We start from the raw sequence: 16,495 nt of genomic DNA on the forward strand, positions 1-16,495 counted from the left end.
TTCAATTTAAGAGAGCATAAGCTTACTGAAAAATGATCTTTCAGATATGAAACAACTTTAGAGAGCATTATTCATGAAACTGAAGCTTAAATCAAGGACTTCACTTAGAAAAAGAGCCAGAGTTCATTTGGCTTGTTTTCCCAATTTGGCTATCCATTTCTCCATGCGAGGAGCAGTATTTTTCAGCTACTCAGTAAGAAAAAAAATCCTGTACTGTATTTGGTCTGCTTCCAGGAGTTTTGAAATGCACATTATTACTGAAAACTGGGCCATTACCATTCTGCACAACTTGATTTCTTCCTAAAATTTTCATATGAACTAGCTTGTTTAAGTGACTAACACCAAGCCCAGTAGGTTTTAGTACATGAACAAAGGGAGGAATGAAGACCATTCACAGAAAGTTTGTAGAATATCAGCATCCATCTCCACTGTGTATTTCCTGAACTCACCTGACTGCACACGAAGAGGACCTCTGTAGGTAAGAGTCAGAAATCCTTCACCAGACAGATACAGGGTTTTGTCTAATTCCACCAGCCTCACCGATGTCAGATTTTCTGCTTCACATCCAGCAGCTATTCTGCCATTGATTTTACCACAATCTGGCATGGGTCCACAAATGTTTAGCTAGAAGTTTTGAAAACATGTGCGTATACACAGTATTAACTGCATCAGAAAAATTATGTCCATATAGCCATTTCTACATCAGTAGAACTCACTTGTCAAGTACTTCAAACAGCATGAAATGTCTGTCATTTCTAGACTGCAAGACAACCAACTATACTAATACTGGAACAGTATCTTCAGTCTTCAGCTTCACGGTCCACAAATTCTCCCCATTAGCAGTACAGGATGTGGTTTAGCAAGTTTATTCTTAGACTAAAAAACACTATGGTAGTATCTGTGGACAGCCTAGGACTACTGATACATGCAGATCACATTAAGAACACCGATAGCAACAGATTAATCCCCTTCTAGGCTTCCACTGTCCATTTCTTCTGCACCATCAGATAAACTGGTATTACGTCCATAACTGGGAAACCCTGCATAGCCTCAAAAGTGTGGCTACCTTATGTTTGCTAAGAACCAGAAGTTCGATGCTTTTAAGACAATCTGAGATGAATCAAGTTATCTTTCATTCCTCCCCTCAAGCACAGTACTTTCCCTCCAACTCAAATTTCCTAAGAGGACTGAGTTAAAACTCCACTTGCTCACTAAGACTGGAAAAATGCAACAACAGCAACCATAAGCAACAGATTGTACAGTCAGAATCCTTACCAAGAACCTCCTCCCAATGCCAGTAGTCATATAGCCTTTTCCAGAAGCTAATGGCTGCAGATTAAACAGAAAGCCAGTGTTTGGATCTCGCACAGAGCAGGACTGGAAAAAAAAAAACACATTACGACAGCATTATTTTCTCCTTCTGCGTTTCTGTTTAAGTTTTGGCTCCCTAAACAAGTTAGAGGTAAAGGAATGATTTACACTTATTCCTAGCCTGCAATTTAATTTGGACAACCAGAATACAGCTCTGGCAGTAGCAACACTTCATTCAATTCTTTTGCACAGTCGTCCATTGACGTCAGCCACATACCAACATATCAAAGTGCAGTTTAACAGATGGCATTTATCAGGTCAGCTAAGAGCAAGGAAATTTTAAGTGAGGGTTGTTTTCACACTAATGTGTTTATGTTGAGACCTGTAAAGTAGAAGCAACTGAGTAGCTCAGTGTAAAAAAAAAAAAATCCACCCTCATTTGATGATCTGTACACAAACAAGGACAATATATATCCTTACATATAAACTCAGTTTTACTAGCAGCCTTGTAAGGGAATGAAACATTCAGTGTCACAGCAAGTATGTTGTTCTCAAGAGAGAGCACTTGAATACTTTGGTCAGAAGTTACGCATTTCAGGAACACTTCAAGACAGCAATAAGATATCACAAGACTCCATTATGATCAATCAGACTTCACTGTAGTTAGTTTTCTTCAAGAGTCATTTAAACACAGCAACGAGGAGTGCTAGAAAAAAAATAGTATGTTGAGAGTATGAATACAATTATCACCCCCTTTCTCACCTGAGAATCATCTTTTGTCTCCTTGATTGGACAAGCAGCCTCAGTTTCCCATAAGAACGTGGCCACACATTCCTGAATAGCTATAAACCATGGGCTGCTACTCTGGAAACAGATTGCAGAGAGAAGACCAGAGTAAGTGTAACAGCCAACACCTTCTCACACTTGAGACTCCACTTCATGAGAAACTGTCACGTTCTTCCAAATGCACACAATTCCCACCCGCTTCCCTCTCCCCTATTTATTTTGAAGGTCACCACTGAAAACTTTGTCTAGCTAAACACTTAGCATGTCATTAAGCTTTAGCAAAGAACTGAATCAGACATCCAAAAATTCAGATTAAATTCAATAATGAATCTAGACATGCATAATCAGACCTTGCCTCAGTCTAAGCTTTGAGGAGTTTCGGGGTATAATATACAGTCCACTATAACAAAAAAGTGAAAATCAAACAACACAGAACTCTGTTAGCTGAGGTAACAAGGTAACAGGAGTATTAGTTATACACACTTCATTTCAGTGTCTTCAGGCAAAAGCAAAGCAGTTCATAACTGCTCTAAGTCACAGATTTTCACCATACCTCTTGGGCTGAAGATCAAATGAGTGAGTGGAGTAAGACCTGCCAATTCACAAACCAGCAAGAACAAGTCTTGGCAAGCTTCAGTCTAACAATCCCCTCTGTCTAAACTTCAGTATGTGGAGTTGTGTCAGCAAAAGCTTTATAGATTTAAGAACTCATCTAGAATCAACAAGCAACAGAGGATGCAGAACCTAAGCTTGAAGATGCACTTTACAATATTCTTCTTCTTAAGGGGGTCTGCAATGTTTGCATGTACAACTCCTCAATCTTAAGTCCCCATGTATTTTTCATGGTAATTAGACTAGTCTGAAATATCACTGTCCACCGAGGCTGTTGGTTTTTAACTATTTCTTGCTTATGATAAAATACCCAGTCTAAGACACATGCTTCTTTAGCATCTAAGTCAGCTTTGTAAGTCCTCAAGAAGTCTCCTTTGTCATGAATCTCCTATACACTATACATCTTCATGTAGCTTCAAGTTATATGATGGAAAACCTACTATGACAAAGCAACAACTGAAAGATCATTTGTCCTTACAAGAGTGCCCCTGGAACAGATGAAGTGGATGGTGGTGGTATAAGTAGTTTTCTTTCCATCAGCATCAATGCACACAGAGCCATTTGCATATGTTAGAATAATGCGTCCAGGTCTTTCAACTACTAGTTCTTTGCTGGCAACACCAAGATTACTAATAGAGGTGACTTCAGAGTAAGAAACCTAGAAATAAAGAAAAGCATGTCAGCATTTCTAAACTCAAGTGAGCAGTTATAGATACAGTCAAAAAGAAGAAAATACCTACCACAATAATCTTGCGTACAGAAGGTTATCTTGAGAGTTTTGAAGATAACAAAGGTGTAGAGATCCCCTTACATATCTTCCCCATTATGCACTTAAGTTTCACATATTTAACACACAAGCTCCACAAGCAGGCATGGTTTGTTTTTTTGTTGTTTTTATTTTTAGTACAATAAGGTGCCTGTAGTGCCTGACAACAGCCATCCTTATCTCACCAGCTACTCATCTCAGGAATTTAGGGAGGCCTATGCCTCACGTGCAGTAAGTAGGATTTAATTTGTACAGCTCTTTAAAAGACAGTATGTGGAAGCCTCCAGGCATTCTTAGAATTGACATCAGGGATCTGCCATACTTAGAAAAGCCTAAAAAGCACTAGCAGAAACTGAGCATTAGAACAACAGGAGGTGCTGCTACTTCCAAGGTCCAAATTAGTCTTCACTTCTGCAACGTAACTGGTGTTTCCTATTTTTAAGAAACTATTTTAAGTTAGCAACAACAACAAAACAGAAGAATACACCTCCAAAGCAGCTCTGTCCACAAGGACTTTTGGGGGTTTTTTGCCCCCCCCCCCCCCTTTTTTTTTAAACAACTCTGCATTTAGGTTGATACAGTGTGCTCACTTTTTACTCCAGTGTCTTCAGCAAGTAACGAAGCCCTAATATGTCTCCATGTGTAAAATAGTCTTACACAACAAGGACTAACACAAGCACAGGGAACTAATAATATTGAGCTCAAGTGCCATGATGGTGACGTACAGATTCAGTCATTCAGGCAGCCTCTTCAACAGTATGGAGAGAAGGTGTTCTCTCCATCTTACAGAAGGAATTGGGACAGATTGGTGAGCCTCTAGTTCAACATTCCCTACAGCTTTGAGTACCACTGAAGCCAGGCCTGGGGCAAAGCGTCCATCCAGCCTGTCAGCACAAACAGTCCCATGATAAATTGTTACACTTCAGGGAAGTACAGAAGTAGAAGCCCATAACCACCACCACTGCCTTTTTTTTTTTTTCCTGGCTTGGCAACTTCTGCCTAATCGACTCCTCAAAGCCAAAGAGAGCTCAGAAAGGGGTGACAAAGAATCTTTAAATGCCTTTCTCCCACAGTTCAATCTAAAACAAGTCAGAAGCAAGATAGAATATCCAGGAGAGCAACCTGTTCCTAAAGCAATGCTAGCAGTCTCGGAGACCGCGGCAATTTACACAGAAGAGATGCAGTTTGTCCACCTCTGCAACACAGGACAAAAGAATCATGCATGTCAAACATGACATTGACACATTTGTAAAAATTAAAGCTTTGGTCTTTGAAGAGGTGGGCAGGAGGTCTACCATTCTGCAATGATTATGCCAACATTACGTATACACAGAATACAACTGTATTTTGCACAAAGAAGCCAGAAGTCATGTACCTATCTTGCATACCCCTTAATCTCACTCACTTGGCAAACCAGCTCTGAGCTGGGAAGGAAAGCCCACTCACATGATCATGCCGATATTCCATCTGACAGACAGATGCTCGCCGGTCACATCCTGGGACAGCAATCAGTGGTCGACAGACGTTTATGTAGTACTTCTTCCGCTCGCTTGGTCTTGAATTATCCATGGCATACCAGTTTTCACCTCTCTTCTCAGATTTTGCTAAGCTGAGCAGGAAGAAAAAGTTCTATACTAAGAATAAACATTCTTCATAGATTCTCTCTAGCTTTCTCTGTCAGTCTCAAGAAACAGAGCAACTGTCAGGCATTCCAGAATAACTTCTTCCCCTCATTTTTAAGTGTCAGAGTTAAAAAGAGTACTCCTAAGAAGTAAAGCACATTTGACAAAGTAATAAGTTTTTATTAAGCAAAACCATCCCCAAAAGTCAACTTACTACTTAGGAGACAAGTCAACATACTAGAGGGAAACGCTGTCTTCATTTCAAGGTACTTGCAGTTAAGATTGTCACAATAGATGAAGTTTCTAGTGCTGTCTACACAGGAAACCAGCTTCATCCAGTACTAAGCTATCAGCCAGAATACTAAACTAGAATAGCCAAGTCATGTTGTATATGTTACTTTCCCACCTTGACAAGTCATATTGGTCCATGGTGTTGGGATCAGTCACAACACATTCCAGTGGCATTTCAGGACAAGCGTGTTCAGTGTACCACCTGAAGTTGTAGGTATAGTTATCTTCTATCTAGAAAACAGCAAAATAAGTCAGTGAGGCTTTCCACACAGAATACTTCATGACTCACAGCTACTCCTTTTTATGTTAAGCTTGTTACTTCCCCTTGGTTTTGGGATATACCTTCTCAGACTTATTTGTGTAGGTCTGTTTTGTTGTACATCTTGTCATTTACTGTGTCACCAAAAATACTCTTTTCAAAAATAACACAACCAGAGCAACTAGAGCAATATAACTGCTGTCTGCTGTGTTACAGGACACACAGTCCTGCCACTTGTTACTTCTCAGCCAGTTTTGGCTTTTTCAGCTAGAAATACAAGATGATCAAAAGCACTAGTAATTACATGGCCCTGAGATGAGAGAAGAATGAAGTAAGAACCTGGATCCAGGTGAACAGCTTACTGTTCAGTGGTCAAGACAAGCTTTATGGCTGCAGCAAAAGGCAGATATACCAAGAAAAATAACTATTTCTCTTAGTCTGCTTTATAGATACTGGATATTTCCATCTGCCAATCTCTGCTTGCACTGGCCTATCAGCAATTATTGTCAGGATTTTGGGATAGAGGTCCTTCCCTTCTTCATATAGAACTTCTTACCTGATATTCAGGCTGACCTATTCCAGCCTGACGATCACACAGAAAAGTTATAAGGGTAGATCTCTGTGTTTTGTTCTCATCATTGTATGCTGTACCATTTTTGTAGGTCAACTGAATCAGACCATCATAATAGGAAAGTTTGGAACTGGGCAGTCCAAGACTCCAAAACTGATCCTTACTAGAAAAGAAAAAGTGGGCTTTGAGACTGAAAAGAATGCAAAATTAATTCTCTCTTTAAGAGAAGTCTTACAAGTAGTAAGCACACAGGTAAGTTTATAGAAGACACCATAATAAGACAAAAGAACTAAATAAGGTTGACTAGACATAAGTGAGCTAGAGGAACAGAATTCTGCAAAAGGACACTTAAAACATGAGCAGGTGTCCTTCTTTGAAAAGGAATAGAAGTTGTACCTTGCTTAGATATCTAGAAAACTTTAACACTCCCTTCTCTAGAAGTGTGACAGAAATACCCAGTTCCTTTACTCCAGACTAGAACTCGAACTGCAGACACCCTAATGCTGGGCTCAAACTGGTTCCATGCAAATACACATGGACAGTGAAGACCTAGCACTGCACAACAGCAAGTTTTCTCACTCAGGGAAGAAAACTGCCTTCACATGCTCCTAGCTTTGGTTTAGGAGGGATTCTTTACTCTGACTTAACACTGGTTCTACCAGATCTAGCCTGACCATCTTCCCTTAAAGAATGTTTTTAGTGTCTGCAGTGAAGTCTCCTTGGCTGGAGAGTAACTCAGATAAAGCCAACTCAAGTACAGCCGCATGTGTTTGCAGTGCACCACATCTCTGGCAACAGGCCAACCTGGAACCTGAAGCGTACAGATACTAATCTCAGACATAGCTTGCAGAAGCTAACAGCAATGATGCTGTCAGAGCAGCAGTACACACTGGGACTGTGCCTGCGCAGCACTTTTAGTGATGGAAATACAGTGCAACACCCAAGCTCTAGGCTCCACCTCTGCATAAGGCAGCCACTACTCATTCTGAGCACAGCAGTTCTTCCTTAAGCCAGCTCTTGGAATCCAGCTGACCCTGAATCCAAATTGTGGGTTGGCTTAATACAGCTGCAGCAGTTAATCTGTCCCTATGGGAAACATAAGGGGGAGCAATGGACACACTCATTCAATCTCAAAAGCTAGCTGTAAACAAGATTACAGGTGTGTGCACTTTGGTTGAAAGAGCTGGCAGTGTAATTACTGCACTACCAAACAATATTTTACATGCACATCACCTCAATCTATTACAGGCAGCACAGCAATTATTTTAATGAGAATTGTTTGCTGTTACACACAGACAACACACCATGCAACAAGAGATCTTTTATTACAGACAACAGAACTAAAGTTACTCACCTTTGTGTTACTTGGCATGCTGCTGATTTTGTGTGACACAACTCATCCGGCACACTGCCACAGATGTTTATGTAAAACAAGTATTCAGTAGTATTAACTATATAGTGCCCATTTTTCTTGGCCAGAGGTGATAAATCAAAAGAGAAGCCTAATTGGGAAATAATAAACTCGATCAGTTCTATTTTTCCCTGTCACCTCTCACAGGTTTTGATTCTACCAGTCACACAGCTAGTTCACTTCCCCCCAAATAAGTCTCCTTCCACATAATTATTGTTCAGAAGCAATATGGACATACTAAAAGCATGTTTTCTTATACAGAGATATTTACTACAGTAAAATACACATTACATCTATTTTCCTCCACACACACTAGGGGAGTAATAAGCTTGTGCTGTTCTGATCTTCCATGCGCATGTGCTTAAAACTACTGTGCTCTAATGTTGTGCATGCTTAGACTTAGGCTAAACTCGCTTTGTTCTTGCGCATCAAAAGGACTCAGTGTTGCGACACAAGTTCTACCCCTCGCAACCTTTCAACCTGCTGAGCATAAATACATACCTGCCTGAGGATCAGAGACTTGACAGTTATCTCCTTCAGTTTTAGACAGGACACAGGCAGCAGCAGTATACCAATCAAATGCATATGAACATACACCCTCAGACATCAAGATTGGAGCACTTTCTAGATCACCTGGTATCACAAGAGCAATGTGTTACACATACAGACAGTCAGGCTGCCAAAAGAACTAGGAATTTAAGCCTAGGAACACTAACTCCTCTCCAACAGCAGACCAAGATTAACTGTTGAAGTACCTCTCCTCTGAAAGTGAGGACTAAATAGAACCAAAAATTCCTTGCACAAATTCTTTGCATCTTCTTCCCCAGAATTAAAGTTTAGCCCAGAAGTAAAGATGCACTGCTCGGTCTGTTCCTCAGTACTACTGCACTCTTTGGGGGAAAAAAAAAAAATTTTGCTTTGATACAAAACCCTGGTGTTTTGCTACAACAGCTTTATTAGGTAGGAGTGCATAACCTGATCCTAACAGCCAGCACACTTGGAGGATTCAGCTTCCTCAGGCTGAGGTAGAGGAATACAGGTTTTCCATTACCCTGGGAGATGGTTAAACTAGTGGGCTATTATATGGAGATGAACAACATTAACAACTTCTGCAAATGCTTCTGCTTTTTGTAAATTGCAAGCAGTTTCGACAAAACATACTTATTGGAAGACAAGGTTAAAGTATCTTATCTCAGTTCAGAACCAGTCTTTCCCATCAAGACAATCTAGGGAAATAAAGTACTTTGTATAGCTTCCAGGTATTTGTGGAGCTTTAAACACTTAAACATACTTTCATCATGTTTAAGAAAGTCTTAGTTCAAGAGACTTACTCAAGGGTCTTTAAAGAGTACTTGAATGAAAGGTGAAGACAGCTAAATAACCTGCAATTACATTGTTATCATCCTAGAAAACAAACCGCAATGCTTCAGCTTGTGCATAGAAGGAAATAAAAGACAAAGGCACATGCCAATATTTAGCGCTCATGCCTGGGCACATTAAATGACCTCCAGTTTTTAACTGGATCAGAGAACAGGGTGTGGATATTCTCACCTGGTCTGCACACTAGAGTGATGACAGTTTTGATTTTTTTGTTAACACCACAGCTGTCTCCATTTGAATAAGTAAGTTGAATATTTTCTCCAACCTTTTTAGGAGAAGATACAAATGTTCCAAGATTCTTACTGTTGTTTTGTTTATCTGTAACGACAGTAAACACATCACTTCTGTTTCTCCGGAAAGAAATGAATTTTACACTATTAAGATAATATTAACTAGCCAAATGGAAAGTCTTAAGAAAGCAGATCATTAGGAGTTTGTTTTTACCTCACCAAAACCATGCTACAAAGCCTGAAGTTCTTTAGTTAGAAAAGGCTACTTGCATCATTTCTCCTAGGGTCTTTGGGAGCACAAGAGAAACATGCTCCTAACTTCAAGTAACTGAAGGCACTCAGGGCAGCCAACTCCATTTGCAGAGGAAGTGCCGAGCCTTCAGAGCCTTAAAAAAACCCAAACAAACAAAACACACACAAAAAAAACAACCATCAAAAAAACCCCAAACACTTACCTACAGAGCAAACAGCAGCACCATCTGGGCAGCTGGAAGCTCCTCCTCTCTTCCACACTTTATGGCAGACGTTGATATAATAATGCTTCCTCCCTACCTCCGAAAAGCTACTGTCCACAGCTTCCCAGTTCTGGGCTAACTCTGAAATACAGGGGATTGTTATGAACAAGTCATCTGGCTTAATTGTTCTAGCCTGTCCATGCCAAAATGCCTTTTATCACAAAAAAGGATCCACGTTTAAAACCACTTAAGATGACAGCAACCATGGCAGTCATAGATACAGCTACTTTCATAAGGCACTCACTCCTTTTGGGACAAGGGAAGTGAACGCCAGTACCCCAGAAAAACACTAAAAAAAGCAAAAGCTGATTGATATTCAGCTGAAGAACTGCACTAGAGATGGCAGGTAAACTCGGGGAAAAAAGTAACTGAAAGCTAGTTTTCATTGCCATACCTGAACTGCGGATCAGAGGTGACAAGTCATAGTGTTTTCTCTTATCAGCAACTCTGCAAAGGAGATCTTCTTTCTCTTTAACACATGCATATTTTGTATCCCAAGTAAAAAAATAAGTGCAGTCCACTTCACCCGTAAATACTGGAGTTCCTCTACCATCATTACCTTAACATTGAAGATGGATAAACAGACATTAGGTTTCCACAAGGGGAAGGGAAGAAAAGCAAGGAGACTTGAGGACTAGCAATGAGCAAGGGAGATAAAAATCCTTTTACTGCACAGGACTTGCATTTGTGGTTTGATGGGGTTTTCGGGGGTTTGGTTTGTTGGTGTGGTTTGTTTTTTGGTTTTTTTTTTTTTACTGTTGGCTAAGAAATGAGGCTCTTTTATACCTCAATATTCTTGATCATCAGTGTAAATTCAGAATAGCAGCACTACTACACAGCACAAAACAATCCTGCCAGCCATAGAAATTAGTGCTTACTTTAACAATATTTATTCTTCGTGTTAGCTGTGGCTTAAAGCATGCATTCCTTTGAACATAAGGTCTACTAGCAAGCACAGAAGTCAAATCCTGAGCAGAGTCATCACAGCTTGTTAAACTCACCTGCTGTTTCATTGCACTCAAAGTTTATGACAGTCATTCTCTGAAAGCCGGAACTACATGCATCCCCATTTGGATAAATTAAAGTGAGATCCCCATCAGAGTATCTGAGTAAAAAGTCAGTTTTAGACAGAAACATGGGATCAGACACAATCACACAGTGTTCTTCACATAACAGAAGCCACACTCTTGTTTCTTTATTAATTGTCTCACTCAAAGGGAAAACAAATGCTTGTTCAACATTAATACTGACATTTCTACTGCAACAAAGGCTTGCATCCACTGATTTTTCTGGTTACTTCTCATGAATTTGTACAGAGTTTAAAGAATGTTCTAAAGCTATTCCAGCTGTGGTGGAATATCTGTTGCCATTAGTTTATTGCATGGCTATTTTTGCAGGTAGAAGTAGTCATACTTCCTGGAAGATCACTCTGACAAGTCTGTCACATGCTTACAGAAAGAACAGAAGATCATATCTAGGTGAATAATCTCTGCTTTGCAGTCTCATGCAAACTATTGTATGCCACTTGGGAATCCTGAAGTTCTTAAAAAAAAAATTTAAAAAAATAATCACAAAATCCTGGACGTCAGTAGTCTTGGATATGATTAATGCATGTTCTTGCAAAGGAAGGAGAGATGCCCTCTGGTTGAGGACAGCTTCTAAAACATCTGATCCTGATGCCACTTTACATGCAAAACTCAAGGAGGGCAAGAGGCAGCACAGCGCAATTTGCAATTCTGACAAAGCCAGTGAAAGTTTCTTCCCTGTCTAGGCAATGGCCTCTACCAACCTCATCTGCTCCTTTGTTTGCTAACGTTATCCTGGTATACTGTTAAAGTTTTTCTATAAAAAACTGAGCAAAAATACTTGGATTTTGTATGAAATATTGCTCACATGACAAATAAGGGCAAAGAAAGAAACAAGAATCAATCAATCAGACCAGTTAGCAGGGCTAAAGAGCCTTTTACACACCTCAGGGTTTGATTCTCAAATCTTCCTGCCACTTTTTGCTGGTTATTTGAAGATTTTACTTGGCAAGATGAAGTGTATACTGTGCTGTCCTTGCAGTTACCTGCAGTGGTTTTCCCACATACATTCAAGTAATAGTAATACTCCTCTTTGTCATCTTTGGCTAAATATGGCGTGACATAATCTGAATGAATAACAAAAAGAGAAGTGTTTTAACATACAGCAGAACAGACGTAAAAACCCAAATATCTAGACAGAATATTCTTCCTGTCTCCAAACATAGAACTGTAAAACTGGCTAGTAACAACACAAACACAAAAGAAAAATAGTGAGCTTACCTGGAAGTTGAGTAAGTGGTCTTAAATCAATGGAGATATCATGTTGCTCATTAGTCAGAAGACAGGTCTTGCTTTCCAGGTAATCCCTGTGACAGGCATACTCAGTAACCCACTCAATTTCATACCGGCAATTTGTTTTTGCTGTGAGTTTGGGACCTGCACTCTGATCCATAAGTAAAAAGAATTTAAATTACAAGTAGATACTTACTTGAAATGCAATCTTTAAAGCAACAGTATCACATTCCTTTAGGGTCAGTAATGACTAACTTCACCTGTAAATTGCTTAAGAGGTGCAAACATTGTCTCTGGCCTCTCAGAAACAGGTGTTGAGAAGAAATAAAACAGCTCTTATTGAGTGGCAAACTATTAGAAGCCTAAACAGAGGTAAAGTAATCTGCATTAGCAGAAGGACTACAGAAGAAACAGTACTTTAAAAAGCACTTATCCTTAAGATGTTGGCAAAAGCAGAGATAGGTGAGCCCAAGTTGCTAAGCACAGCTTGGACCGTGTTTGCCTCAGAGGAGTCCTCAAAGAGGGAAGCAGAGATCAAGTGTTCTCTGAAGGCAAAGCAGCCTCTTAGACACAGGTGTTTTAGCAACTTTGATTCCCTCAGTCCAAATCAAGACTGAAAGATGTTTCAGAATTCTTTAGGCAACACTTCTGTCAGATGTGTTTTCTGTAGTGAAATATTTTGGCACCTTTGGGAGAAGGGGTAGTCCTGGTTTTCCTCACTTTAAAGTGAAACATTTAGAAATTCACTTTGTTTCATAAATCTGTATTTCTGCCATCCACTAAAACAACAGGCAGACACCCAGGTAAGTATCAGATACGTTACAGGCACAAGTAACACTAGTAATACCACAGGCGTGCATAGCTGCAGTGAGGTATTACAAAGTGACAGCAGACAAAGGCCTATGGTTTGTTTCTGCAGCAATAAGGGCGAAGTACGGTACCTATCTAAGTCAGATGAAGGACAAAACATTAAACCAAAAATTAGCCAGACAAGAGTTTCTCCTTCACTAACCTGCAACCAAAAGCACCACAATATGAAACGGCAGAGCATTAGCAATAGCCAGTCTGGCCCAATTCAAGGAGCGTGGGTTGCTGACATTAGCCAGCATCACATCAAAATGATCATCATATTGCATTGAAGTGAGACTAAAACAGTGTCCTGCAAAAACTAAGCTGCTGCTTAACACTAAAGATTTTACTTTAAGTTAAAAGGAGTTCAGGAGCCTGCTTAGTAAGTGACAGGCGTTTGCCATGCAATGACACTTGCTAGCTTTTTTTTTTTTTCCTCTGACGAAGGCCAGATTAATAAAGAAACAAGTTACAGACAACAGCTATAAACATGCCCAGACCAACTGATGACAGAAGAGTGCTCATTAGCAAGCAAAGCTCTGTGGCAAGGATTAACACTATACTAATGCCATCCTATTTTCAGAGGAAAGCTTTGAACTCAGAAAAGGATGACCAAGTTCACCAAGACAAGAAAGAACAAACCCCTGGGGAAATTTTATTTGAGTTCTTCTTTCTTTCCTAAGTTCTAGAAGACTTTTTGAAGAGTATATTTAGGATCTCACACTCTTCACAAGCTGCAAACCAGGAAAATTTCTGTTCTTTTCAGCCCTGAATAAAAATGAAAGATAACGCACACAAAAGTTAAGACAAACCATTTAACACAAACTAAAACAGCAAAGTTACCTCTTCTCCCCTCTTTGATGGGCAAACAAAAGTGATCGTCACTGCTGGGTTATGGCCTAGGCAGAAGTCTGGCCTTTCTTCATCACTATATATTCTCTCATAACTCAATACCAGCCTAGAAACAGAAAATGGCAAACCAAAAATATAATTAAGACACTGTGCACTGTGAAGAGGAAGGATATTCTTGAAAGACCATCCACTTTTTACTGGATACCCAGGCAGAATATACCAAAGTAGCCTTGCTCCTGAAAGTGATTTTTATGGAGGTCTTTATTCCTTTAATCTTACAGTTAACCAAAATAAAGATTAAAACAGTCCCAGCAAAATTACTTAATACAGCATCCTCTTGCACCCCAGTTAAGACTATGCTGAATGCCTTGTAACCCATATTGTAGCAAGAACTTGGCTGATAGTCACAAGAACACTCTCAGCTTTGCTCTCAAACTGCTGGAGAGAAGACGTGATAAACACTCTCACAACTTTTGGAAGTAATAAGGACTCATGTTTTACCACATTCCTGTATTTTACCACCTCTGTATGTATAATCTCTTTCCATTCTGCCCGCAGAACTAAGTGCAAGATGAACTCATTAGCAAATTGACAGGAGCAAGGCAACTGGGACAGATCAGATGAGGCAGGAGTAGGAGAATGAAACATGGTAACTCTCTGACAGGGAGAGACAAATGGCAAGATGACTTGGATGAGAGAAGAAGGAAATCAACACAACTTCCCAACTAAGCATTACTGTTCTATGCAGTCTAAGAGGCAGAAGACAACAGTTCGCAGAGGGGTGACAGCCTGGCTCCAGGTTAGCCACCCCTCTAACTGCCCTCTCTACATCTTAGGGCACAGGTATACAGTCATCTTTCTCCCTGCTCAGGCCACCCAAGTCTGACTGAGCACATACAATGAATTTTCCTCAAGCAATGAGAAGCTCTTCAGTCCTAGCAGGGATCAGATAAAGCTTTCTTGCCGAGCACTTCTGTAGACTACTAGTTGCACTTCAACATGAGAACAAGCTTGTGCTTCCTCAGATGTAAGCTTCTGCCTTGGTACAGAACACCTCAGCCACTTGCTTCATCCTGGGGGAAAAGCCCTGCAACAAAGGACTAACAACTTCATTTGTAAACTAAAAGAAAACCCTCAACCTTATCACTGATAGGCCAGAACCTTTGGCCTCTCTGTTATTAACCTGGTTTATTCTGCTCGTTTTCTTCAGCTTGCATCTGAGATAAAAAGGGCACTGCAGAAGTCAACAGGGTACTATTGACCTTACAGACAAGGTAAGCAGGCTCAGACGACCTGAAGCTCAGAAAGATCAGCAAGTCCCCTAAGCCACATTGGGTTGTTTGGGTGTTTTTTTGGTGGGTTAGCTCGTTTGTTTGGTTTGTTTTTTTGGTTGGTTTGTGGGTTTTTTTTTTCTTTCAAGCTGTACTTCCAGCACAAAAGGCACCAAACAAAACAGAGGCAGCACCAAGGAAACAGTTTCTCCTAGTCCCAGTTCTGCCACCACCAGGAACAAGAAGCCTTGCATTGCTTAGCTATTTCTTCTATTAATAACTCATTAACACAAAAAAATACAGAAGGGCAACATCTGGCCCTATTCTCAACTTGTACTCCTGTGCAGTAGTGAGCCAATACAGTGCGTAAACCCACAGAGAGCCAAGTGCATTTACCCTGTGGGCCCTCAGGCAGTGGGCAGATGGGGTCAAATCTCACTCTTCTGCTTGTGGGCAGAGAGCACCAATCATCCCTCGCTTCTGAGAGTTCTGCAATTCTGTAAAAAGGAGTGTCTCACAATGAAGAAAATTTGATCTACTATGGCAGGATGCCTGAAAACAACTCTGCCCTGCCAGTATTTGAAGAAATTTTTTCTGCCAATGCTTCAAAATTGAAGTGTTATTGATGTTAAGTTCTGGAAGGCTCACCCCATTATCGAGACTGCTTTTTCCAGCCCAGATGACTGAGAAGTGTTCACAGAAGTATCACCACAAAAATCACATACCTGTCTTTGTCACGAAGTTTCAGCTGCTCCTGTGGATGGCCGACATCATACGCCTGACCTTCGTGTAACAAGCAAGCAGCACTGCCAGCAGGGCAGTTTCTGGTCTCTCCACTTGAACTTCCTGTTATAGAATACAGAAAACAGAATATAGGACTCAGTTTCTAAGCCCTGCTCTACCTGAAGTATCTTGCGATTTTATCTGTGGGCTCACTTACTATTGATTGCTTTCACCTTTTCTAAAAATAATATAACCTGTTTTAAAGGTAAAGTGTGGATCTGACAAGACAAAACCCGAAGTACTTGTGATAGTTCATGCCGCCCTGGTTTTGAACAGCAAATTCATCCTTCCTGCCAAAGTAACTGCAGCTAGTTACCAGTTGCTAGTACAGCTGCTGGATGTGTAGGGCTTTGAGAACTTCTAGAACTGTGCCAAGTATTTATTTTTTTTTTCCACAACACTAAAATGATACCAAGTAGTGGGTAACCCCTCCTCACAGAGAAGGTTTTTTTCCCCTCCATTGTTTCTTATAAACCATCTTATTCAAAGCTGTCAACAAAAAGTTTCAGACTAGTGGGATTTTTAAAAGAATAGACCTCCCACTAAAACTAGAAGCATTAAACCCTTAACAGGGGCACACAATACATATTTAACTGCAGAGTAAAAAGCTACAGTGGGAGTATACAGCTAAACCAGCCCTTTCAACAAGTTTCAAATGAGTGATTTTG

At 40.3% G+C, this 16,495-nt stretch overlaps 1 protein-coding gene across 1 annotated transcript in view; it reads right to left on the reverse strand.

Annotated features, from left to right (window-relative positions):
- Window positions 1-16,495, reverse strand: part of IGF2R (insulin-like growth factor 2 receptor) — a gene marked incomplete at its 5' end in the record, with an annotated part of 60,814 nt that overhangs the window by 27,415 nt on the left and 16,904 nt on the right. The window contains 17 exons of the mRNA XM_010584525.1: window positions 450-624; window positions 1,276-1,377; window positions 2,074-2,175; window positions 3,188-3,367; window positions 4,922-5,084; window positions 5,504-5,619; window positions 6,204-6,381; window positions 7,573-7,720; window positions 8,131-8,262; window positions 9,181-9,327; window positions 9,695-9,835; window positions 10,149-10,313; window positions 10,756-10,859; window positions 11,726-11,906; window positions 12,061-12,223; window positions 13,765-13,879; window positions 15,770-15,890. Of these exons, the coding sequence (XP_010582827.1) occupies window positions 450-624; window positions 1,276-1,377; window positions 2,074-2,175; window positions 3,188-3,367; window positions 4,922-5,084; window positions 5,504-5,619; window positions 6,204-6,381; window positions 7,573-7,720; window positions 8,131-8,262; window positions 9,181-9,327; window positions 9,695-9,835; window positions 10,149-10,313; window positions 10,756-10,859; window positions 11,726-11,906; window positions 12,061-12,223; window positions 13,765-13,879; window positions 15,770-15,890 (2,433 nt within the window). The remainder of the gene's footprint in view (window positions 1-449; window positions 625-1,275; window positions 1,378-2,073; window positions 2,176-3,187; window positions 3,368-4,921; window positions 5,085-5,503; window positions 5,620-6,203; window positions 6,382-7,572; window positions 7,721-8,130; window positions 8,263-9,180; window positions 9,328-9,694; window positions 9,836-10,148; window positions 10,314-10,755; window positions 10,860-11,725; window positions 11,907-12,060; window positions 12,224-13,764; window positions 13,880-15,769; window positions 15,891-16,495) is intronic.

The sequence above is a fragment of the Haliaeetus leucocephalus genome, unplaced genomic scaffold (assembly GCF_000737465.1).
Source record: "Haliaeetus leucocephalus isolate CR32 unplaced genomic scaffold, Haliaeetus_leucocephalus-4.0 Scaffold992, whole genome shotgun sequence".
Taxonomy (NCBI): Eukaryota; Metazoa; Chordata; class Aves; order Accipitriformes; family Accipitridae; genus Haliaeetus; species Haliaeetus leucocephalus.